The 26,120-nt window shown below is 38.4% G+C and overlaps 1 protein-coding gene across 1 annotated transcript in view; it reads right to left on the reverse strand.

Moving 5' to 3' along the window:
* Window positions 1-7,584: 7,584 nt before the first annotated feature.
* LGR5 (leucine rich repeat containing G protein-coupled receptor 5) overlaps window positions 7,585-26,120 on the reverse strand; it is a 92,675-nt gene continuing 74,139 nt past the window's right edge. The window contains exons 10-18 of the mRNA XM_053943908.1: window positions 25,976-26,044; window positions 25,774-25,845; window positions 23,009-23,074; window positions 22,741-22,812; window positions 21,800-21,871; window positions 19,784-19,909; window positions 14,917-15,062; window positions 13,197-13,280; window positions 7,585-11,549 (exon numbers count right to left, since the gene is read on the reverse strand). Coding sequence (XP_053799883.1) covers window positions 10,459-11,549; window positions 13,197-13,280; window positions 14,917-15,062; window positions 19,784-19,909; window positions 21,800-21,871; window positions 22,741-22,812; window positions 23,009-23,074; window positions 25,774-25,845; window positions 25,976-26,044 — 1,798 coding nt within the window. The 3' untranslated portion in view covers window positions 7,585-10,458. The remainder of the gene's footprint in view (window positions 11,550-13,196; window positions 13,281-14,916; window positions 15,063-19,783; window positions 19,910-21,799; window positions 21,872-22,740; window positions 22,813-23,008; window positions 23,075-25,773; window positions 25,846-25,975; window positions 26,045-26,120) is intronic.

A 26,120-nucleotide genomic window follows, 5' to 3' on the forward strand; every position in this document is an offset into this window, starting at 1 on the left:
AGGGAGGACTCGCTGAACCAGAAACTGTAAAGGAGTGTTTCCCAGCAGCAGTGAGGCACTCTTGGGCACATGGTGGCACTAAGTGCCTGGCAAAAAAAGGCTGACGTTCTCTACCCAGTCCTGATTGCCTGTGACCTCAGTTGCATCCCTGATGGAAGAGGCAAAAGGCTGAGTATTGCAGAGCAACACAAAGTAAGAAATCTAAGCTTCCAATAGGATGTCTGGGAATACTCTCTTAACAAGTATCTTCCTCTGTCTGTCATTTGTCCTGCGAATTTTGCTTCTGGTCATATTACACCCTCAAATCCCTTGGGGAAGCTTTTCCTGGAGTGTTTTCTCATGTCTCCCTTGCAAATAAAGCCAGAGCATATTTCTGCTACCTTATTAAGAGATCTATGACATTTATTGAAAATCTCACTCACATTTTAAAAATACATTATTTTTAGAAGTTGATGGCTTACTTTTTAGTCTGGATCCTTCTTCTGAATCTTTTAATGGCTGGTTAACATCACATTGGCAGCCTAAACTTCTGAGCCATAAAAAGTGAAACTTTAAAATTTTTTCCTTATGACAGAGGTATTTGGGGTAGAAAATCTAAATGACACAAAAGGAGAAATTTGCCAGGGAGCTCTAAGGGGGAAACAGAGCTGAACAATCTTTTTCTAATTATTGTAATAAGAGTGCCATTATCAGAAATGCTCTGTGCTCTTTTGGGAAAGAGAGCTATGTTAATAGGAAACAAAGATATTTGATCCTTCATAGATCAAAACACATTTAAGGTGCTGCTGTCATTACGAAAGGCTCCTGGTGTAAGAATGGTACTTAGCGGACAATAGCTCTATTGTTTGTCATCTATTAAAAAAAAAAAATTAGACCTAATGTTTTATTTATGAGGGCCCAGATTTGATGAGAAGTGCTTCCCTCTATCATAAAGCAACAGTTTTTAGGACTATGCTGTAGTTCACTGCCTGCAAATGTGAGAAATTCCACTGTGCAAATAGGAATATTTGGTATGGGAATAAACACTTGCTGAAATCCACTGAAGTGAAGAAATTCCTTGGAAAGCTTCTGAATTCTACACTGCAAAGGCCTGTGGGCTTTTTTACCCATTTTTCTTCTTTCTCTTTATGCTCACTTGTGTTCAGGATATAACTCTGAGAGCTTCCAACTAGGCTTTTTCTTTTTGTGTTTTTGTAGTGCTTAGAGCAGTCAGATTCTGGTCTGAGACCAAAGCTCCAAAGTGCTCTCCTAACACATATAATAATAAAAGTAGTAGAGATAAATTGATACTGAAAACAGTTCATTAATGGCTCACAAAATGGATTTCTTATTGCTGTTAAATCCTCTGGGGGGTGGGGGGAAATTGCTTAAAGACCTGGAAAGTCCTACGTACACCCATAGTCAACATACACCCAGAGTCTTGTATAAAGAATAGTGTCAAGAGAATGGGAAAAAGAGAGATAATTTTTTCAAGGGAAAGCCAATCAGTTTTTGTAGGTATAAAAGCAGTATTCAGGAATAGAAACTAAATTATAAATAGTGATATTTTACTTTGACTTGTATTTAATTTCTGTCCAAGCTAGTATTACTTACTCCTATTTAAGTGGCATGAATTTAAATGTAAAGCTATTTGAATTTTGAATAGTCTGTCAGCTCACCAAACTTAACACTTGATGAACCCAATAAAACACAATTATTTATTGTTTTGTTTTCTACCATTTCTGTAATACCAATAAAAGGTATAGTACAATCCTCCCCTATGTCCAGCACATGGGGCCGTACACAGTTTGCCCACTGTCATTTTGGTTTCTCTTTGCTGCTTTTTTAAATGAGAAACTTGATGATTATGAGACTTTTTAAAGTGCTTTTGCTCCAGCATCTTCAAAGCTCTTTTCTTGTGGTTTTTTTTTTTCCCATAAAAAGAAACTCAATCTCTGTACAACCTCTCTGTGTTTGCTCTCTTAGAGATGGGCAAACTTACGTTAAATGCTTTGCTTGTGGTACTTTTAAGCCTAGAGCAAGGAGGGCTCATGACTTTCAGTTGCAAAGTGGCTTTTTTCAGGGAGCCACAGAGGCTGCTTTCAATTCCAGAGGTGGCATTTCCTGAGGCAGATATTTTGGCACCACTCACTGCACAGACAGAAACCTCTTACTGGAGAGCTTGGGCACTTTCTCTGAAGAAAACTCCAACAGAATATTTTTCTGATATGAAGTCTCTATTTTTTCTAAGGTAATTGCACAAGCATTTTGACCCATGGAGATCCTACAGGGTTTCCATTCTGCTCTGACTTTACCTCCCTACCAAGTGAAAGTGTATTTTTCTCTGACAGAGCACATTGACTCCTTGTCTTTGTGGTAATGAACATATGCCAAGCCCTGCTGTCAGTGCTCCTGTCTTCCATCCTGTGTGCTTTATTGCCTTATTTCAGCTCAGCAACAATGTCACTGTCCCTTAGAGACATATTCTTCAATGCCTTAGGATTTAGCTCTCCAAGTCCTCCAGAATAGGATGGAGAAAGCCTCCTGGGTGGCCAGGTTGAGCAGGACTGTGTATCCAGGGGAGTAGAGGCTCTTCCAGAATATGTCCTGTTGTCCAAACCTACAAAAAAAAAAAACCCACAGAAAAACCACAAACCCCACAAAACTCTCCTAACAAAAAACCCATGGGAAATTCCAACAATTTGGAGGATTATCTGTATACTGGGACAAATATTTCTCAAATAAAGCAAATTTCCTCATACTTTGCATTCACAGTCAAGGCATTCAGTTATGTCAGGAAACTGTTTTCCCACTTCATGCATTAAAATGTTATGCTGCAATCCACTCCATAGATTTAGGGGAATATTGTTAGATTCACTGTGGATTGTGCACAGAAGAAACAAAAAAATTCTCAGGAGGCTGAATAACAAACATTTGCTTGAAAACTTAGAACATTAAAGCAGACTAAGGTACTTACCACATTCTAAATCCAGATCCAGACAAAGTAACGAACTTCACAAACTTTAGCTCGCAAACTTAAGTGTAGCCACCTTTAACTTATCCAGACATAACGAGGCACTTACTGAGGCACTGACTAGAAGTTTTTAGTCTGGCTTACAACATATTTTGAGAAGAAGAAGTTAGGAGAAGAAAGAGAGAAAAAGAGAAAGTAGAGAGGAAGAAAAAGGAGGGAGAAAGGTATACAGTCACCATCCTTGGGTGCAGTGATGAGACTTGATTCTTGCAATTTAGATGTCTGCTGGTCAAAGTGATGGTGGCAGTCTTGATCTGCTAGGGCTGGGGGCAGCCCATGAAACGCAAAGTCCAGTGTGTTAATATACGCTCAGGCTCAGTGGGAACGCCCAGGTACCTCCTGCGACAGGGCAGTTTTACACTGTCTGATGCAACACTTTGGATCATGTGGCACTTCAGGGGTCTTTGACAGCTTATGACACCTTCTAAGACATGACAGCTGCCTCTCCCATCAGCACAGTTGAGCCAATTATTCCCCATTACAAAGGATGAACCTTCAGACCTACCTGTAAATGTCCCAGTATCTCCCTCCAAGGGAAGTTTACACCTGAGCCAGTTATGTAATGTAGGATTCTGGGATGATAAAAAGTACTGTCCCATCTCCCAAGATCTGCTTCTTCTCTTCCCTTATCTGGCTAAAACTCCTGTTTGTAGCCTCTGGTGGAGGGTGTGCAGCCCCTCTGCACCTGGGCTGTTCCCTTGACGTTGACGTCAGCAAAGCACCTGCTGCTTTTGCAAATGGTCAGTTGTTTGAGCCATTCACTACTGGCATTTCAGTGTCTCACACTGAAGCACAGATTCCATATTCTAGAATTCATTCTGTGGCCACACAAAGATCTCTGGAGTTCATTTTCATAGCCAACCAGTAAAGAGACCTAGAAGGACTTCCCAGAGAGGTGTGGTACTTCCTATGAGAGATGAAACACCTGTTTTGAATAGAAAAATCTCCCCTATTACTTTTTTCTTAGAAGGCTGGGAGAGCTCCTTCCTCCAGGAATAGGTTAGTTTATGAATGGAAATGCTGATAATAACTGCAGTGACCTCTATAGATAGTCCTGAGAAGCTGTTGTTATGTATGGAACCAAATTAATAACTGCAGACCTGTCAAAACTGATTGCATATAGAGAATGACACCAGATGCAGAAGGAGATGTTTGAAACTTGCTTCAATAATTAGTTTTGGAGTCCTGAGACCTTCAAGGCTGCCTGCAGAAGACTCTGGTATGTGCATGCAAAAAACCTAGTGGAAGTATTTAGATTCACAGATGGACAGTTTTCCTCTTGTAAAAAAAAGCATATTTTTTACTTGACAAGTGGAAGTAAAGGTGACAAGTTGCCACCTGTGAAAAAATTAAATAGGGATTTTAAGTGGACTCTTTTTCTGTGGCTAAGTTTTTTAGAAATCTTGGCTATGGGCCAGCTCTCAAGAGGAATATTCTTAATGTTTGTTTTTTCTTATGACTGAGATTGGATCTTTAGATAATTTTGAAAATGCCACAACAGATTTTTTTATAGAGAGAACATACTCATGTTTCCTATGTCTCCAGAGTCACTGGAGCACAAGTCTGTGATTCTCATTGTACGAACAAGATGTTCCTAATGTTGGTACTGCCTTTTCTTTCCAGTATATTTGCCAGGGTTAGGTATAATACATGGAATCTCTTCTGCGTCATATATTAGCATGGGTAAATTTGCATTTTCTTTTAAAATTTGTAATCACATGTAGCTGGGATTCTGTTCAAGCAAAGATAGATAAAAGAGTTCAATCAGTTTTCTAGGCTTAGCTTCACATTATTTTTCACAATAACATTGTTGTAGAAGGACAGACTTATATCTTGTTTGGCACATGTTAATGAAAGAGAACATGAGGTGCTTATTATGGCTGGTGGAGATCCTGGTCCCTCCCTTGCTGGTGGAAGCAGTACAGCTCTCCTGGAATTTGAGAGCTGTCTTCTTCAGCACCTAAGCGTCTACACAATTACTATGCTTCATGGATCTGGAAAGAATTTTCTGACACTGTTGCTGCTGCTGTTGTGATCCTACTTCTGTTTTTATATTGTTAGCTTTTTGTATCCATGTTCTTACTCTTCTGTCTCCACTACCTTGTTTTCCAGTGTTTTCCTAAGGAAAACGTTACTTTTGCTACATTTTAAATTATTTGAATCCTTCTTAAGTGATCAATCAATGAAATTTTCAGCATCTTACCTTTCATATAGCAACCTGAACTATGACAGAGGAATGTCTGATTATGATATTTTTATTTTAGTTTTACACAACAGTCAGAAGAAAAAAGTGGTGCCCCTGATAAGCTGAAATTCCTGTTGCAGATGATTTGGATAGGAGATAGTTTGGTACTTTATATGGTAGCAGCTTTCTTGCTGTCTAGTATATATAGGTCACTACTACTGTCCAGTACATGTAGGTCACAGAGATAGGAAGCAAATATGGAGCAGCAGCAACAGCAAGGACTGCACAAGTGGCTGGTCTCCATGTGACATCAATTACGATCACCAGATTAGTCAGGGATATTCTCCCCTCTTTTGGGGGCAGTGACTGAAGCTGCTTGCCCACCTGGTACAGCATTGCTTATGTGCTGTCATTCTCTGTGCTTCTCTGCTAGTGTCTGCTAAGGCTTGGCTTTTATCCCCATCCATAATTTTACAGGAAATCCCATCTTCTTTATGGCTTTCACTGTATATCTGACTAGCTCTTTTTTCTTGGCCATCTGCAACTTCTCTGAGGACTAAGTTCCCAAATAAAACTCAGCAATGTATCTAGTGAGCCAGAGTAGTGGCATGGTCTGTCTGGTCTCCCTAAATAACCCATTGCACAAACCTGCAATAAACTCTTCTTCAGTTGTTACTGCAGAGAACACGACACGTCTGTGGCCCGAGTGCTTTCAGAGAGAAGTCCCCTGTGCATGTGTGCTAGCACATTGTCCAGAACACTGATATTGTGACCTCAGGCATTACTGCTCACTATTTGGTATGTAATTAATAAAAGTCTTTCTTCCACATATCAAGATGTATAACCTTGGTGCCTGTTTTTCCCTTTTGTATCGAAGCTTTCACCAACCAGCTCATTCTTCCTTCATAGGTATTCTCTTTCTCTTCATTACTCAAGTTGTACTATCTTCCTCCTAAAATAATGCAATTTCATTCTTCTTCCTTATGGTTCCTGGCTCTAATATCACTTACACTGGTGCACACATGCATGTGAAATCATCTTTACTTGCTTGTTTTCTTACCATTTCAATGTCCTTAGCCATCACAACACTTCACCTATTTGTATCCACTCTGAGCTCCCCATTTGTCACAAAACTCCTTTATGCTTCTTAATATCCCATAAAACTCCACCCATTTGCATCCTGTCTTCTTAAGGCCTTTGTCCTTCCTGAGTTATGCACTCCCCTATGCTTTGTCATACTTCTGTTTTTTTTGCTCCTAAAGATAATGAATGACTTTCTTATTCCTGTTCTCTGCTGGTCCTATCCTATCCAATAAAACTATTCTAAACCTCACCCAACAAACTCACTTCTTCTGCACAGGCCCTTCTGGCTGAAATTACCTTCCCCAAAGTAGCCTCATCTGTCATGAGAACCTGCATGCTATTCTAAAATCCATTCAAATATAGGACAATTCTACTTTCTTTTAAAAAAATCTTTGTAATTCATTACTTGCCATATGAATGCCTGATGAAACAAACACTTTCTGAGAGTTTTTGCTTCATTAGCATTTTACTTCTTTCTTTCAAGTATTTAATAGAAATTACCTACAATCACCATCTCTGAAAAACTAAGCAGATGTAACTGTTCCATGCTGCAGTCTCTCTTAACAAGAATGCATGCACTGTTTCACCTGTTCTTGTTGCCTACAAAATGACACAGCTGTGCTTAGCTGCTGCCTGCCTTTAATTCAACTGAGCTGGAAGTTCTAGTGCAGCCCGAGCAACTTGGCTCTTGCTGAGTCCTCTTTTAAGCCACACCTTTCATTTGCCCTTAGCACCTGCATCCATTTCATACCTGATGGTGCTGCTGCCCCTCTGCCACATATCAGATGAGCTCTGCCAGCTGTTTGGTTATCCCCTCACTGGCTTCACCTGCCAGATTAGGGGTCGGAGAGAAAATAAGAAATGATGTAGGAGATTTTGCTGTCTTATTAGAAGCAGCAGTATTAGAAGTGCAGCTGAATTGCACCTCTCTTGTTTATGGTCTGCAGGTTGTGGGTAACTTGTGCCTGACCTGATGCACACCCTTGTCACACAGCTGGAGATGCTGGTGTCACCTGTGGCAACTGTGAGAGGTCATCAGTGAAACACAGCAGCGTGCACAGGGAGCAGGATCTCTTCATAAGGGTCTGTGAGTGAAGTTTTGGTCAAAGATTTAGTCTGTGTTGAAATGAAACACTGATATTATTTATTTTTTTCTACACTATTCTTCTTTTTTTTAGGCACACAACCTGTAACTTATATTTTGTCAGGAATTTCAGACACCTAGGGACACTTGGGAGGTTAGTTTAAGTATTACAATAAGTTGAAAAGGATTAATTGAGAATGCACACCATTTTGTGAGGGGTTAGGTCACGATTAAATGCTCTTTACTGTGTAGTCACATTTTATTACAACTTACATATGTTTGGAACACTGATAAAAAAGAAAAGCATGTCACCTATTTACAACCACTACGCATTTACATTATATTATTTACAGATAATGAATCTAGTAACATATATGAGCAGAAAATATAGCAATATGAAACTGTACAGGGCTTAATCTCATGTCCTTTACCGTAGTTGCATTTCACTGTAATAATAAATACAGTTCTATATTTACACATTTTACTTTAAAATCTGTTAAATGAATTTTAACAATTTCAAATTAAAAATATCTGGTCAAAATATTTCAAACATGCTTATAAAAATAAGACCCAAAGCCTTTAGGACCTGCAAGCTAAAAAGTTCTGATAAAAGAAGCTTTTTTTAACTAGCCTTTATAATTATAACATTATTTTGCTTCTCAAATTTCTTTACAAACTTCTTAAATATAGCAAGCTGAAAGGAGCCTCACTGACATTAAGCAGAGCAGCACAGATGGACCCCAGTTAAATTAAAGCTAAGTAAACATGGTAATAGGTATTGTGCAATGGTTGACTGATCCGCTGTTTAATCCAAAGTGGTTTCAGGCATCGTTTCTGCAGCTGTGTGCTGCACTGCTTCAAAAGCCACAACAGATAAAGGATTAAGATAAGTACCCAGCTGACTTTATCATACATAATTTTGGAATTGGTTCATTTTTTTTTCCCTGAAGAATGAATATGTCAGCCAAAGTCAACTGATGCCATCTGTAACTGCAAAACTAAAAATATGCCAGTGTGAATGGACAAGAAAATTAAGGCATATGCATTGTTGGCAGCAAATTCTTCATTGTGAAAATCCATCCTTGGAGTCCCAGGAAGTTTTATATACAGGAACAGATGAACAACAGAGATCCTCTGTAATGGATTACCTTAATTGCTGGGCCTTCCTAATGTTAAAAAATTAGCCTTATTCACCTGGAGGTTGAGTGGCCACTAACTGAGCAGTGAATACTGGGCTATTAAATGTTACTCCTCAGGGAGCTCTTTTTAACAACAACAAAAATAGGTAAATTTGTGCATTTTTCTGTCTCAAATGATCAGCTTACTCAAGCAAAAGCTGCCAGCTCTGAGAAAAGAATACTGGGATATCCCCTGATGGCTTGGATGAGGTCAAAGAATTATATTCTAGGTGGCTCTGTTTTCTGAGCTATTTTAACAGTAGACTTGGTAAGGACTGCAGTCTCTTCTTTCTAACTAGGGTGCTTCTGATGTGTAAACATACATGCCTTGATTCAGCAAAGTCTTAACAGATTTAAAGTCAGAGAACTCTGTTAACCTAATTAAGCCTTTTCCTAAACTAAAGCAATCAGAAGTCCCTAAATTTCAACAGCTGCTCCAGTATCTTTTTTGGCAATACATCCAATATGAATTTAGATCTTTTTGGTGACAGTAATTTCACTAGCTAATGACCATCTCTATCAACAATTTTCACCTTTATTTCTATGCTGCATATCCCTAATGTCAATTTCCAGTTGAGCATACCAGATTCTTCTCCTCCCAGATGAGCATTCCTCTGCCTTCAAACTTCTGTATCCCAGAAGCAGCTACTTATAAACTGTGATCAAATCACTTATTTCTTAAGTTCTTTTAAATTTATGATATTCATATCCTTTCCAATTTCACAATATTCTATACAACATGTGAATGCAATACGTGTTTGAAATATCCCAGGAGTGCTTACATCAGTGCTGAGAACACAGATCACACAACCTCTTCACTCCTACTTGATTTGCCTTAGCTAAGGATATTGGCTATCCTTATCCAAAAGGACACGGTGACCTCGAAAACTTCAACTGAGTAGTGACTAAGAACTAGCAGCTTTCTAGAATCACTGTTTCAAGAGACAGAGATCATGCCATGAGCAGATTACAGTTTTTGTTCATAGACAAATTACCTTAAATTAACATTTCTGTCTGAGTGTCTTTGTAGTCCTTTAATAGTTCTCAGCATGCCAAATTTTTTATATTGATGACTTTCTAGGTAGTATTTTCCATCTTCAGATTAAACAAGTCATCTGCCAATTTTATCATCAGTAATTCTGGAATTACTGGCATGAAAGCAATTCAGGACCAAACTGTACAGAACCTCATTAGAAAAATAGCCGTGTGACAATGCCTCGCCATTTACAATTACATTTTAAATGCTTGACAGGATTTTGATTAACTTCATTCACATCATGCTAATTTTTTAGCTTTCCCTGACAATTAAAAATGTTTTGTCAAGTTAGATGACTTCTAAAATCCAAACCCAGTGCCAGTTAAATCATTTAATCAGCTTTATCAAACATGGAACTTCATTAAAGGGTATTCTGCAGAAACCTCTAGGACTTGAACAGGACTACTCTTCCATTTAGATACCTTGCTGAACAAAGGCCATACACAGATGCTTATTAAAAAACAATCATGGCACTGAAAAACTATTATTAAAACCAAATTGCAATAAACAGGAAAAAAATAACCCAACTCCTGAAAACATCAGGTGATGCTTTGAGAAAATATTACAAGTTTAATATGCTATTTTTGTTCTTGACCAACTGATGCCCTTTCTGAGTAGTGCTACTTTAAAAGGGAGCAGCTGATACAACTGCACAAACTTCAGCAGCTTTCATTTCCTCTCTTCATCCCAGCATTTCGGCAGCAGGCTGAGCAGGCTCAAGTATTGGATTTTCAGCCTGCCGCAAGTTTTGTCATTGTCTGTTTTCTGAGGTGTGTCATAATAATTTAGAGGCACTCTATACTCGTATGCACACATTCACACTTACTTTTGGGATTAAAAATTTTGTAAACAGAGGTATTTTCTCTACTGTTTCTGCAACTAGCGACAGGGAACAAATGCAACTGAGGAAAGATTGCAGCCTTCTGTCATTTGATAAGAGGGTGGCATTAGCGAACTGCTGGTGGGCATATCATATGATACGCTGGCACTTGTGAAGGTTACCAATGCCTGCGTTGAGTCACAAGATTGTTTTTCTATGTCTTCTGAATTCACAGAGATCAGACTGGCATGTTTTGATCTCCTCCATATCAAAGTTTGCTTTCGCAGACTTCCCAAATCCTCCTTAAAATGTGGATTGAAAAGTATATAAAGCAGTGGGTTTAGACATGCTGGCAGTGGCACAATCACTAGAAGTATTGACTTAATCACTTCTGGGCTGATAAAAGTGAGGTTTAATAAGGAGGAAAAAGATAAAAAGGCCACAGGGCAATAAAGAATGCAATTAGTAAAAAGTAGCAAGGCTATATGTTTGACCATAGAGCAATCCCAAATGTTGTCTAGTTCTCCCCTTTCTAAACTACAGTAGAGCTTCGTATAAGCAACAGTCATTACCAGAAAGCAAAGGGAGTTCAGCAATACCAGCGCTACCATGTAGCCCATAGCAGTGGACTCTCCAAACAGGAGTGGCAAACAAAGTGGAGAAACTCCATACTCACTTCCAGTGAGAAGGGGTATCACTGCGATGATTAGTGCCAACATAAAGCAAAAGGAAATGGCAATTTTTATGCTAGCAGTGGAGGATTTTGTTTCAAACTTTGTAGCATGCTTTACAGAGAATGCACGTTCGAGTGCAGCTAGGGTGAGGAGGAATATGGAAGCCTCTGAAGCAAAAATGGAGAGAAGGCCAGTTATTTGGCAACCAATTCCACTTTCCCATTTTGCTCCGTATTGAGCAAAGCTACCAAAAGTGGATGCATCCACGCTAGCCAGTACTCCACTGGCCAGGCCCATCAGGGCATTTACAGTGGCCATCAAACCAATCAAAAGTTTTATGGAGGACATATACAATGGAGATCTGAAAACTGTAGCAGACACCAGTGCATTGCAAATAAAGGTCAAACCCACTATGGTCCACACTCCAATTCGGATCAGCCAGCTACCAAACAGATGGTCACATGGTTTGAAGGGACCTGAAATGCCAAAATAAAAAGGGTAAGGGAAGCCCATGTAAACAAAAAACCCTCGTGCTAAGACACTGAAGTTCATGCTTCTTGCACATTCTCAGCACAGCCAAAGAGTGAATTTTAGTATAAAAAGGAAGCTGGAAATTTGATCCTTTTCTGGAGTAATCTGAGACCTTGATAACATGCTGCTGAATATATGATGCATATTGCATTATTGATGCACATGAGTCTTTATCCTTCATCACAAGTAGTCTATGGGCTCCTTTTTGTGCCTAGCAGTACTACTACAATGTGAATGTCAACTCTTGTACTTTCAAGAAATGTAGTGATATTTGTCAGTGTGTGAAAAAAGCTGAAAATGTTACCTCTAAATTAAAACAGGTTCCTAATGAGTCCTGGTGGGGCATGATGTAATGGATACAGACAGATGTGCTTTGGCTACCTTATAACACGTCATTATGCAGTCCAAGGAAATTGTGTCTCTTCGCATTTGGGAGTGTTGCCTTTTTGGATCACCTGTGTCTGAAGTCAGATCATTATGACTGAAGCTTGCTGAATACTTGAAGTATTCTCTATATAGTGAGGTGCATATGATGTGCAGTTGAAGCTGAATGCTCTGCACTCAGAGAAACATTAAGTGTCTTGGTACGAGCCACCAAGGCAAGCCCCTCACAGTGGACTGTGCTTTTCCATGAAGACATAAACCCTGCAGCTGAAATGACCTCTCTATGACTACAGCTGTTGCCATTAAGTAAGCATAAGGATCTACTGTGTCATTTTGCAAGTTTTTCTAAGATACTATTTGAAAAATCCAAGCTAAAATTTCCCTCAGGCCTAGTGATAACTAACCTAGAAAATAGCAATGTTTTAATGAACTCAGAACTTTAGGCCATTGGAGAATATGTGACAGTCAAATGACACTATTCTTTAGCTTCCTGCCTTTTCTATTCCTCTTCATATAACTTTAAAAAATTTACTAATAGTTGCTGTTGCAAATAAGAATCATGGCTTAAAATGAATGCTGAAGTACAAGTTGTCACTTGGAGTTTTTTTGTTCATGTTTCATATTGAAAGAATGGCTTGTGAAAACGTTTGCTGAATCAAACAATCAGAACTTATGACCATGACTGGCTACATTCTACAAAGAAAATGACAGTGCTGGGTGTCCTTTGTGAGGGAATGAGCACATCAATGCAGTAGTGATTGGTATTTCCTAGACATAGACCTAAATTGTATGTTGTTCAAGTTGCTCGTGTGTAAAATAACTCTGTGACGTTCAGAAGAACTACTTTAGCTTTGCAAAAGACTGAGAGAGCAAAGATTCTGCTGCCTTTATTATCTGTATCTCAGTAGAAGAGTCTTTCCTCTCTCATTTTCTTGATTGGGTATCAATTCTGGTGAAAAGGGGCCCAGAGCTTGGTGACTGGGCAAAACTTTTGCTACACTCATAGTAGCTGAATAGTTTTGTGGAATTCAATGCAAAACTGTATATTGCATATTATATCGTATATTATTATGCAATATATTTGTATTACACTCATCAAATTACTGCACATCATGTTGCTGTCCTAGTGTCAGATTCACAGTTTGCTCTGCATCTCGAATATCTACTAACACTGTCCTGGAATTCCTATCTGTCTGGCAGTTTCATACCTGGAGAAGGTGAGCATTGCACGGAATGATGAGATTTCAAATCTTCTTCAAAGTCAAGAAAAAGGTCCTCAAAATCACGTTCATCTATTGGGGAGAGAAAACCCCATAACTGTTACTACACTTTTCAGGAAAAGGTTTTTAGTAAAAGTTGCAAAAATGCCTGTTTCATATAAGGCCTGGTCTTGTCTCTTTCCCTGCCAAACTGAGCAGAAGCAGACATATGCCTATTTGGTTTTGAATTGTACTCAGGATTATTTTAAAAGTTGGCATCTTTACTTCTGTGAAAATAATCACCTACAGGTACATTCTCTATTGCCTAATTTGCAGTGTGATGACTGCCCAGGAAGGAGTTTAAAATATGAATTCTGTTGTTGTGCCATACTATTAAGAATTAATCAAGTTTTCTGTGTTTCTTATGTTATCACTAGCACATATTCTTTGCTCTATTCTTGCTGAACTCTGAGACCTACTGGTTTGCAGGAGCAGAGATAGCACAGAAAGCAACAGAGTGGTGTAAATGTATGTGTGCCCCTACATAACAGATCCAGTAAGAGACCTAGTGCTGAAGGGGAAGAAAAATGCAGTAGTCTTGTGTCCTGGAGAACAAATGCATTCTCTGGCAACCTTGGTTATGTGAATAGACTAGGGAACAAGATGCTGGAGAGCAGCCCCGCAGAAACGGACCTGGGGGTCCTGGTCCATGGCAAGTTGAACATGAGCCAGCAGTGCCCTGGCATCCAGGAGGGCCAACCCTGTTCTGGGGGACATCAGGCACAGCATCGCCAGCTGGGCAAGAGATGGGGGCAGTTTTGGTTGCCACAATATAAGAAAGATATAAAGCTAAAGATATTAGAGAGCTTCCAAAGGAAGACCACAAGGATGGTGAAGGGCCTTGAGGGGAACCCATATGAGGAGCTGAGGTCACATGGTCTGTTCAGCCTGAAGAAGAGGAGACTGAGGGGAGACCTCATACGAGTCTTCAATATCCTCACAAGTGGAGGCAGAGGCACAGGTACCAAACTCCTCCTCTCATGACCAGGGAGAGGACTCGATGAAATGACATGAAGCTGAGCCAGGTTTAGGTTGGATACCAAGAAAAGGTTCTTCACCCAGAAGGTGATTGGGCACTGGAACAGGCTCCAAAGGAAAGTGGTCACAGCACTGAGTCTGTCAAGAAATGTTTGGACAATGCTCTCAGGCACATGGAGTGATTCTTGGGGCTGCCCTGTGCAGGGTCAGGAGTTGAACTGGATGATCCTTGTGGGTCCCTTCTAATCCAGCATATTCTATGATTCTACAATTTTATGAAAAAATATGCCAAAGTAGCAACATATTTTGGCTATTACTCATCCTGAAGTGTGTGGGTAAACCTAGGATGTGCTAGGATTCTGAAGCTGGCAAGAAACTACATCTTTGCTGGCCCACTCTTATATGGAGTTAATACCGGCTGAACTACCCTGTCTCTCATGTAAAGGGAAGTTTTCATTTACCACATTATTATAGCTATTATTTGGATGAAATGATGAGGGTGTGAGTGAGATTTTTGAAGGGCAGACCTAAAGTAATGAGTTTGCTAAGCACAGGAGTACTTAAATAACATATTATTGAGTAAGAGACAGGGAGAGCCCACGTCTACGATTGTAAAGAGGATTGGATTTATTTAAAAGCAGAGGTTGCTTACAGCCTTCAGGTAGACTTAAAAGCCTAAGATGATGGTTACCTTGAATTTGTAACAGTCCAGCATCCTTTCTATGAAAGTCATCAAGGCTGCTATTATCATGTTTGTTCCACTGGCTGGAGATTCTGTAGTGGTTCTCACAAGCTCCAAAGGCACAGCACTGATAGGCATAAGGCATTTCCATAACCCTGCAGAAGAACAAGGCAGCATGCCATGATAGTGGTTAAGCACCAGTTACTAGATTGTATTGCTCCTCTACAGTTAACGCAAAGGAAGTTTTCTTATGTGTTTTCATGGGAGACATGAAAGTGTGTGGGGGGGATCTATGTCTTGCTGTTGAGTGAATGTTACTCAGAACTATATTTCTGCTTTTATGATTTTCAATCATTTTACTGTGTAAATCAACAGTTTCTCCAACAGTTACTTTCTTAATGGTTTCTTTAAAAAAAAAAAAAAAAACAACACATCCAAAGATCACAACCTGCCTACTAGGCAAAAACAAAACAGTTCCCAAATTGAATTTCTCCACTTCAGGAAGAATGAGATCTTTTGGAATTCAAGCTTTATTCACCTCTCTCCATTTCAACTCATTTCACAGTAAGATGGCAAAAAGGAGATTGTTTCTTGTGAGAAGATCAAGAAAGCAGTGTTCTAAACCAAAAGGTGAGTGAATCAGGCACTGTGTGTGAAATGTCACTGAGAGAAAGGTTTTACTTAATTAATTATCTTAAAAATGAGAACAGTCATTGCAGGACACAGGATACTCATTCTTAATTCTTTTAAGGTAATTTTTATTCCTAACACTGTTATTTGTCAGTGAGTTCCAATGATTATGAAGGCTCCTGTTGTCAGAAAATTGCACATTTCTGCTACACTGTGAATTGAATGCCTTTGGGGATGTGCAAATTCTGAGAGAGCATACAAGAACTACTTTCTGAGTTCTGTAGACTACTTCTATTTCATAGATATATTTTATGCTTTGGAAGCAGAGCTATTTAATTTGCACAGTTCACCAACAGTAATAGTAAAACCTAACAACTCACCTTAATTCCAAAAGCCTGATATACCAAAAAGTTCAAAGCTATAGAAGTGATTAGAAGTTATTCTGAATTAACTTAAAAGGAATAAAGTAGAACTAGATCCTCCTATCAGATTACTTTCAACAAGTTAATAATGTAAATTAACATAATGAGTGTAATAAGCAACCTCTAACCCCCTGGGAAATCTGCAGAGAAATCAAGCTGAATCAGGCCCAGTGCCAACAGGACTTAGACTTGTGCACTAGCCAAAAGCTTGGTACAAAGGGGAACAAACGGAATCTTTAGTTCTAAAGTGATTTTTTAAAATTAGTGCATTTGGGGGCATTTAGATTCTATAACCTTACATTTCTGTTGGAAATTCACCACAATAATCTGTACCTTTGTACCCAATACAAAATTTTTAGGGTACTCAATAAAAGTTCAAGATCAGCAAGATCCAACTGTCAAGCAATCTCAGGCCATCAGATTTAAATATTTAATTTCTAATGCATTCATCTGCATGCCATCCTTTAACATAAGGAGATTATCTTGATTAAACATTTTTGAACACATTTCCCACAAGCCCTTCTTAAATAAACTAGTATCAAACCCATTGATTACTAGACTAACCTATAGCTAATCATCTGGGATAAAAACAATCCCAATCCCCAAAAATAAATTCCCTTTTTTTTTTGGAACAACAAAAACAATTATCAAAAGTAAAACTGACAGTTCTATGAGGTGATCCCTGCAACTTGTGGCTTCAGACCTTTGGAAGGACATTGATAGAGCTGGGGGAAATGAACAGTTAGTGGATATTTTAGACACAAGAGACTGACAGAAATGTATTCTATTCTCTGATTATTCAAACAGCTCTATGACAGATTTCCAGATCTTGTGTTTCTCCCAGCCTGCTGGCCTGTAATATACTGGAAATGTGGACTTCCCACATTGTACTGGTCCACTACTTTGATGATGTAGCCAAAAACATCTGTGGCTTTTAAATGATATTTAAAGAGCAAGACTCCCATTTCTTATCCTCTTGGTAGGTATTTCTAGCATCCATTCTTAAATCTGCACAGTTTATGTTTGTTTTTTCCCCCCAGCCCGTGTTATTAGGATATACACATAATCTTTAAATTACCAAATGCTGCTTAATCTGTGTGCAAAGCCCAACTGCACACAATGGCTGCAACCCAGAACACAAAGGACAAAACATACTTTGCAAAACAGGGAAATAAGTATCAGATCTTCTTGGTGACAGAGGAGGTTTTCTTTCTCACAAAAGCTACATTTAACACAAAAAAAAAAAAAAAAAAAGAAAAAAGAAGGAACTTTCAGGTGTACAGTGCTGGAGGCATTCTTTTTTATGGCTGGTGCTTATTTGATGTGGGTGATTAGATTTGGACTTTGTCAAATTAAACTCTCTTAGAAACACTGCCTAACTTTATTTTTATATACTCCTTATCTTACTAATGATATCTGTATTCTTGATATTTTTTTTCCTCTAGCAAGGAATGCCTCTTTTTTCTGTTTTTAGATTAAGCAGCAGAGAACACAAGGTCGTTTTCTCCCTCACAAAGGTGTGGAGTTAATGGTGAACAGGAAGGCACAGTTATGATGAATGGAGCAAAGCACTGAGTTCTTTTCAGCACTGAATCAAAGCATCAGATAAGGAAGGAGTGGCTGGCAGCCCAACTTTGCCTCCTCAAGGCTTGCTGCAATAGGCTGGGCTCAGCTCTGCAGAGTGTACTAGTGCCACTGCTGATGATGGGGAAGGGGATGCTCAGCTCTTTGATGTGTCTGTTTTGATGAATTTAGAGTAGGAAGTTTTATACAGGAATTTGTCTTTAAGGTAACCACTGGCTAGTTACTGCAATTGTAAACTATGAAATTTCATTTTGTTTTAGATTTCTGTTTAAGTTTGGTGCTTTGTGCATTTTCTGTGCAGTGATCCTGTGTGAAATCTTGACCTCATTTTGATTTATGGTAAAAGTCATGCAGACTGTAGGTCAGGATTTTACCATATTCTCTCCTGACTGGGTATAATTTGTTCTTACAGATGTTAATTAACTCTCTAGATATCATACTTTGAATACATTTTTAGAAAGAATTAAGTTAGTTTGACACATCCCTGTTAACAATTTGCCCAGATGAAATACACTGTACTTTCATTTGAGTAATGTACACAATTTTGCTGAAGGGAAATTCATATAGAGTATAACTTTGAGAAAATAATTTAAAAAATCATATACATAATTCAGTTGAATAATGGATCATTCTAGGATTACTGCAGCACCTCTTATGCCTCTAGGTCCAGGTGTATGCATCATTATATATTTGCCAGGTTGGAGTAATCACTTTTCTTGTGTTTACATTATTTTAAATAAATTTCAATTGTTTTAGAATTGTCACCTGCCTCAGCATTTGGGCAAAGTCAATGAGAGAAGAAAAAGTATGATACAAACTCAGTCTCAACCAGTCATGATTTTCATGGTACTTGCTCCTTAGCCTCTGAGACCTATCTCAAGATCTCTAATGTAAAAGAGGTTTAAGGCCTCTAGTACTTTGAATGTTAATGTTATAGTTTCATGCACTTGATGAAGTCACTGCCTAATTTTGTCTGTGACAAATGACCATTTTTGGATTTATTAAGACCTTTAAGGCATTATTTCCTGACCTTGGAACCATTTTTTGCAGCTCTTATCGAAGTTTGTGTTAACATGCCATCACAGAAATGTTCTAGGGTGGATCCCTCCAGTGCTGTACACAGAGCCTTAATCAGCTCCACACTTCTATTCATCATTCCCTTACTGATGACTCTAAGCGCTCCAGCCCTTTTCCTTAATGCTCACATCTTGAGCTGTCTGCCTGCTAGGACTCTTGGGCCTTTTCCAGTGCAAAAGGCAAATCTAGTGAAAATGTAAGGATGGACTCTCCACCTTTGGAGATACTCAAAAGCTGTCTGGATGTGGTCCTGGGCAACGGGCTCCGGGTGCCCCTGCCTGAGCAAGTGGTTAGACAAGACAGCCTCAAAGGTCCCTTGCAACCTCAACCACTCTGTGATTTTCTAACTATGTGCACACTGTTTAGTTGTTTCATATTTTCTGATACCAAACCTTTTACAGTAAAACATGATAAAGTATATGTTGCACTTGGCATCTTCTAACTAAAATATAAAAATGAAAGGAGAGTTAGGGGAAACTCCCAAAAATCCTGAAGTGAGAGACAAAACCCTCTTTGCTTTGACCCTGAAATTAGTTTAGTTGGTTATAGCATTGTGCTAATAATGCCAAGGTCGTGGGTTCAAGCTCCATACAGGTCATGGTCATCCAGTGACTGAAGAGCTGCAAATGATCTTTAGAGGACACTTCCTTCCTGTAGCACAGAGAACTCACAGAAATTATTAGTATCAAAGTGTGTTAGTAATACTGGCAAAGAATTATCTGAATCTTAATCAAAAGATTACAGAAAAATCATGTTCGAACAGAAGAGGTGAAATCTTTTGGTCTTTCAGCAGTATATTCTTCCCTTGTATTTGCTGTGTTCTCATTATGTGTAAGGGGAGTTCTGTAAGCACAGCCCAGTAGAAGAAGGACATATCACTAAGCTGCCAGCGATATTGTTTTAACAGCTTTTGAAACATATCACCAGGAAGCAGATGTGGCTCGTACTAAGCAAGTACTGGGGTTAATATTTCAAAACCCTCATAGTTTCTTCAGTTGAAAGTGAACATAATAAAAGAAGTCTATCATTTTTATCATATTTGCTTTAGTTTTAATGGCACAGATCAAAGACTGACAATACGAAGTAACATGCGTTACACACTGACACACCTTCCATTGCACATGAACACAAATGTGGCTTATTAGTTTTAATGATATACTCACTTGAGTTCTGGAAAATTTTCAGATGTTATCAAACTTTGTAGGGCATGATTTCCTGTTAATTTTAAATGAGTTAAACCATGTAGCCCCGTCACAGGAAAAGAGGACAAAAGGTTGGATGACACATCCCTGCATAACAGCAAATAAAAATCAGCTCATGGTTTTAATTTTTTTTTCAGCACTAGAAGTGTCACATTGAAAAAATAGGTTAAAGTTTTCTAACTCAATAAAAAATGACTGTATTAAACAGAGGCCCCAGTGAATGCAGCAAAGCTACAGCACTGCTCAGGAGTACTCACCTTTATGTCTAGCAGAAAGCTAACAGTAACATCTAGTAGTTAGTTGGGTCTCTGTTCCCATATTTTGACTCAAAACATTCATAGTGCCAGTTTTGAGACTAGCAAATGAATTTAAAACCTTCTCCCTAGACTGTTTGAATTCAAAGGAGCCGAACAGCTTCCCACAGTTTAAATGGTTAGGTGGGATGCTAGAGGGCAGGGCTGCCCTGAAAGCTGCTCAAGGAACAGGTCAGATGTGTGGGGGAGATGTGCATTTGAGGAAGGGACAGGTCTGGGCTGGAGCAGAGAGAGATGACATTTCCAAGCTGATGTTTGTCTGAGCGGGTGAAGGAAGACAGAACAGTGCAGGTGAACACAGATAGGTAACTTGGGGTAGGTAAATCAGGTGAATGAAAAAGTGGTAAGTGATCAAGGAGATATGGCAAAGTAGTGAAAGAGGGGGAGTCCAGAGGTACTGTTTTCTATTTTTTTCTCTCTCTCTCTCCCATTTATTCAATGAGTCTTTTCAGTCCTCCTCACAATTATCTACTCTGCAATACTTCAGATGGTCAACAGTCAAGGAGGAATAATCAAAGTCTGATGCAGTTGAAATGCTTTTATGTACAGGAAAGTCTGGACTGTACACTGAAATCTAAGGCCTAGGATAAAATATGGTATGTTGATGGACTGGGCTTCTACCTCTCTGGTTTAGTGTGTGTTTTCTTGCGCACTGCACCATTAAAGACCAAAGGTGAAATTCAGGTCTTACTGCAATGCTAAAAGCGACCACTGACTTGAGTTGGACTAAGGTTAGAGGTCCACCAGGGTTGGGAAACACTGGTACACTGTGTTCCTGTTCATGTTCAAGGGCTTTTTTTCTTTAACGTCCTCTGACTGTTGTATGTCATTGTCCAAAGCAACAATTTACTGGTCACCTCACAAAGTAGGTAAGTTCTCAGAAGGACCCCAAAAGGGATATTATAGACAAAACTGTCTGTGTAGGCATTTGTCAGTGCACCATTCAGAGGACTCTGCACACAAACAGAAAAGAATATCTCTCCAAATTTAGGTTTAGCAGCTACCTGATTATCTGTGAGCAAATACCCAGCATCATAATTTTCTGATAACCATGCAGCAAGATGACCCCAGAGGAATTTTTTTCATATCTACCCCATACAGCCAATGCCTCAGCAATTCATATCAAAAAAGCATTATAGTGACAGTTTGAAGTAGAAAAAAAAATTAGTAAGCACTGAGAAGTGCTTGTGAACAAGGCCTGCAAAACTGACTGTGGATGTTTTGACCACTAACTGCTCTGGCTGAACTTACTAAAGAGGAAAAACTGTTTCATCAAATGAGGAAGAATGAAATAGAGATGAATTCTGGAAAAAGTTTCTTATTTAATTTTTAATCCAATTCCTGAGGCCTGAAACACAACTAACAGGAAATCTTTACCACTGCTACAACAGATTAACTGCTAATTAATTGAATGAAAAGAGGCAGATGCACTGATAATCTTCATGGACCCCAAATGATTACACAGTGTTGTATGCAGCTTTGCTGTAATACCTACGTGAATTGGGGAAGTACAAGAAAACAGACATTTAGATATGGATTCAACAGACCAGATGATTAGAACAGAGAAACCCTCAATTTCTGCTGGGGCACCAAGTTATTAAATTTTGTATGCTCTTGGAAGAAAAATGCAAAAATTGAATGTAAAAGATATTCAAATACTTACAGTTTGATCAGTGATGATAAAGAGGAGAAGGCATTGGGGTGAATAGTTTTAATTTTGTTCCAAGCTAAATCCCTACAAGAAAAGTGAGTAGAAAATTACATACCCATTGAGTGAATATGGAAGTTTTCAAACACTTCATTAGGAGGCCTAAATATAAAAAAGGTATCAATTACATGCCAATATTTTCAATAAGCTCCTGCATATCTCATAGTGCAAAGTATTTTAAAATTTTTTGTTAGTCAGTTGTGGTGTTTTTAAACTGGCAACTTAGTATGTCTCAATGCCTGCCACAGCCCAAGGCATTTCAGTCTGCTTCACAGCTTCCAAAGGCAGCAGAAAGAAAGGTAGCTTATATGGACTAAGTCTTCTAAAATGTTCTCATGTGATTAAGAGCAGCAACCCATGGTCAATAGGCTTAACTTCCTAATCTCAATTTTCACCACCTCCAAAAAGTCAAAGAGATTGAAAGCAACTCTTAAAAAAATGTATGGCTTCAATTCTGCAAAAAATTCCAACCATGAGCAATTTCTTGACAAAATCACTCCTCTAGCACATGAGTCTGTGTGAAAACTGGAAACCTGCACATGGCTGGACTCCACATCTTAAGATGTTGTTCTCTGTAAAAAGACTCCCCACTCCCTAGAGCTGATTATAACATGAACCTGCCAACAGATACCAGCTCTGGTGCAGTAAGTCTCTCTACTTCCATCAGAAACATTTAAAAGTGACAGTTTTTATGGCTATAAGCTTATATATTTTAATTCATTGCTGCAGGTGCTAAACCTCACAATGTTTGCTCTCCTTTCACAGTTATGAACTCATGGTGAAAGACCATAGTGAGCAAAAACTGAAATAAGGATCTTTTGGGGTACATCATGAGCAGACATTATACAGCCCATATTTTTGAGAACCTGTGTGAATGTCTGTTAGGGGGTACTCACAGAGAGCGAAGAGCAGCCAGCTGCTGAAATGTGTCTGCTTTGATTTCAGCGATTTCATTGTGATGCAAGTCACTGAAATAGCAATAAGGATCTCCTCAGTTTCAAAGACACTTGGAAGGCACTTTGGGGTGTTTTAGATTGTGCTTATGATCCACTTCAATAAAGTGTATCTGAGGTATGTCAAATCAGCCAGCAATAACCAAGTTAATTATGTTCAAACACACATAGATGCTTCTTTTTAAGCTTTTTAGGGTGGTTTAACACTTACATTTTTTGGAGTTTTTTACATGCAGTAAAACAGGGTAAATCTTCCAGCAGGTTATAAGACAGATCCCTGAATTATACAAGAAACAAATAAATTAACATCAAAGGAATGTTGTAAGAAAAATAGCTTTCATTGTGTACCTTCATGCTCAATTAAAAATAATTTCTTTTTATCCACAGTCATGGAAGAATAGAAGTATACAAACTCACTTATTTCTCATCTGTCACATTCTGATTTCTAACTGAAGAGGAGAGAGGAGGAGAAAAGGCAAGATTTATTAACTCCATATCCATATTTGCAAATTCCTTGCCTTGTCTGAAGATTTCCTGCCTGAAGTGTAGACTTCTGCTGAATGTTTTACAGCAATGATATTTGCCATCTGGATTTATATCACAGACTTCATATTTATCATATTTAAATTCTGATAAATATTTTAACAATTTAAATAATCTACTAAGCATATATACTCATAATTTTTCAGAGAAGATCCTGTATTTTTCTGACAAGAGTCACAATCAGCTTCCCATTGTACACTTTTAATTAAGCAGTACTGCCTCTGATCCTTAGGCTGCTACATCTTATAACTGAGGAAATGGTCAAAAATATTGGAACTAACTTTGAAATCAATCACTACATGGGGAAAAAAATCCTTAAAAAGACTTGAGCCAAAACTCAACAAATTACAGAATAACTGAAACATCTGGACTGATTTACAGTATAATATAACTAATCAAAACCAAGCCCAGGCAATTTGCAGAAACTGAAGGAAAAAAAAAAAAAAAAGGAACCAGACACCAGCCCCCACCACCCAAGAGTCACATCCAATATATATATATATATGTGTGTGTGTGTGTGTTGTTCAGGGAAAACTAAATGGGAAAGTTGCATGTGAAAAGAATAGAGAAAAAAAGCTTATGCCTAGAATTAGAAAAAAATATCCTTTTTCACAGTTATCCAGTATTATCACAGGAAAGAGATTCAATTTTACTTCGTGAAATTCTTCTCACTTCTCAAATTCTCTAAAACTGGTTCATCTCCACCTATTTAATCCCTCAGTAAAGCTGTATTTTCACTATAATTGTTCCTAGAGGTGCATTTGGACTATTTTATATTTGATTAGTGGAAGTAGTGCAAGTAATGACTGTGTGTGTCTTTAATGTGTTCTACTCTGACTTTACTCTGTAAAAAGGTAAATATCAATATGTTTGGGGTTTGTTAATTTTTATTTATTTGTTTGGTTTTGTTTTGTTTTTGTGTGTTTACAAAAAAAAAGGTACACTGTGGCCTAAATCAGGGATTACAGAGGAGGGTTCCAGTAGCTAGAGGCTTTTAGGCCAAGGTAAAGGATGTGTTATATGTCTGACAGACACTGGCTATTCTGTCATCCACAGGTTTATCACTTAGGTCTTCTTAAAAATATGTTACCAGCTTGAATTTTGTACATACTGACACCCCCTTCCTAACACATAGGAAAAAACCCTGAACTTCACACCCTTGTCCCCTCAGTTGCTGTCAGAACTCCAGAAAATATTTTACTTGTTTATTTTTAAGGTCTTCCCACTTTCTTAAATACATGAGGCCCTTGGCAGCAGCGGAGGGCAAGTGGCTTTGTTCCCTGTGTTGAGGTGCCTGCCCAGCTATGCTGGGACCATGCTCTCACAGACACCTTTACTGCAGGTGAGCACACATCCAGGGAGCCTCGTGCACATTAATCTCTGCAGGATGCACAAATTGCCTTTCAGAGCAATGTTTGCCCTTGGATTCTTTGTGAGTGTGTCTGAGCCAGGGAGCCCTTGCAAGGTCACAGTCTCCAAGTAAGGCATGGGTGGGTTCAGTGCACCAATATCCTCCCTGACACAGCCAGAACTGATGAACTCTGTAAGTTATTAATTGCTGTATTATTTGTTTGCACTCTGTTTTGAGATTATTTATTGGTTTTGAATGTTACAAGGCATATTTAAACTGAATTCTATGTGCAGACTTTTTTTTTTTCTGGCAGCAGACTGTCTTTTATCATTCTGGAAATTATAATATTTAGTCCATTAACTAAAACTTAATTTTTTCTGAAAATGTTCTTGACATTCACTCTGGTATTCAAATAATGCATTATAATTAGTGCTATTTCAATGTTGGCCAGAGAATTCATATCAAATAGATTCCTAGTGATGTAATACATAGAGGAAAGTGCTCTTGGCTCATTCTCAAAAAAGTGGACACAATGATTACTTTTGTTAGTGATTAAGCAAACTCCAAGGAAATTTCCAAGCTAAAATAATATTGTGTATTTAGTATACCAAATATGCCTAGCAATGTCAAAGAATAGTCTATTAAAACTTCAGTCAGCTACTTATGTCTGGTTGGGAAAGAAACTAAAATAGGAGCATAACAAGGACTCAAAACTGCCATCCTTACTTATATTTTCTATTCACTTCAATGAATTATTTGCCTTAGTATGAAAAAAATCCCAAATTACTGTAGGAAAGAGAATGAATGAAAATAAGGTAGTTCTATCTTTTTTTAAACAAAATCAAGAACCTTTTTATCTTTTCCTAAAAATATGCTAAGTAATTATCTTTCTCAGCAATGTATGAGAAATCATGGTTGGTAAGTGGGTTGTAAACTTTTTAAATAACACAGGGGCCAACTCCCTGTGCTGAATTCCTAGGAAGTAATGTGATACATAGAGGGTAATTTTGAAATCATAATAGTTTCATTTGTCTATTAATCTCTTGCATTACTGTCATGTTAATAATCTTACTGAAACATACAGCACTTGGAGGTTAGGTAACTGGTCACAAGCTGATCTGGGGAGAGAGGTGATCTGTGCTCCTGTGAGTGTCCTGTTGAAAGAATTTATAAAAAACAATTACTTTTTGAAGACTGAAAACCAAAATCTTTTTAGCACATTCTTTACAATAAGTCAGTATACAAGAAAATAAAACAAAGCAAAAATACTTCTCTAGCACTTACAAACTCTCCAGACTTGTAGTCCCTGTCAGATCAGGAAACTCTGTTAACTGTGAAGCACCATTTAAAGTCCTACAATTAAAAAAACCAACAATTTCAATAAAATTATGGAGATGGAAGTGTGGGATAACTCTAGTATTGCAATATA

The sequence above is a fragment of the Vidua chalybeata genome, chromosome 5, assembly GCF_026979565.1.
Source record: "Vidua chalybeata isolate OUT-0048 chromosome 5, bVidCha1 merged haplotype, whole genome shotgun sequence".
NCBI lineage: Eukaryota > Metazoa > Chordata > Aves > Passeriformes > Viduidae > Vidua > Vidua chalybeata.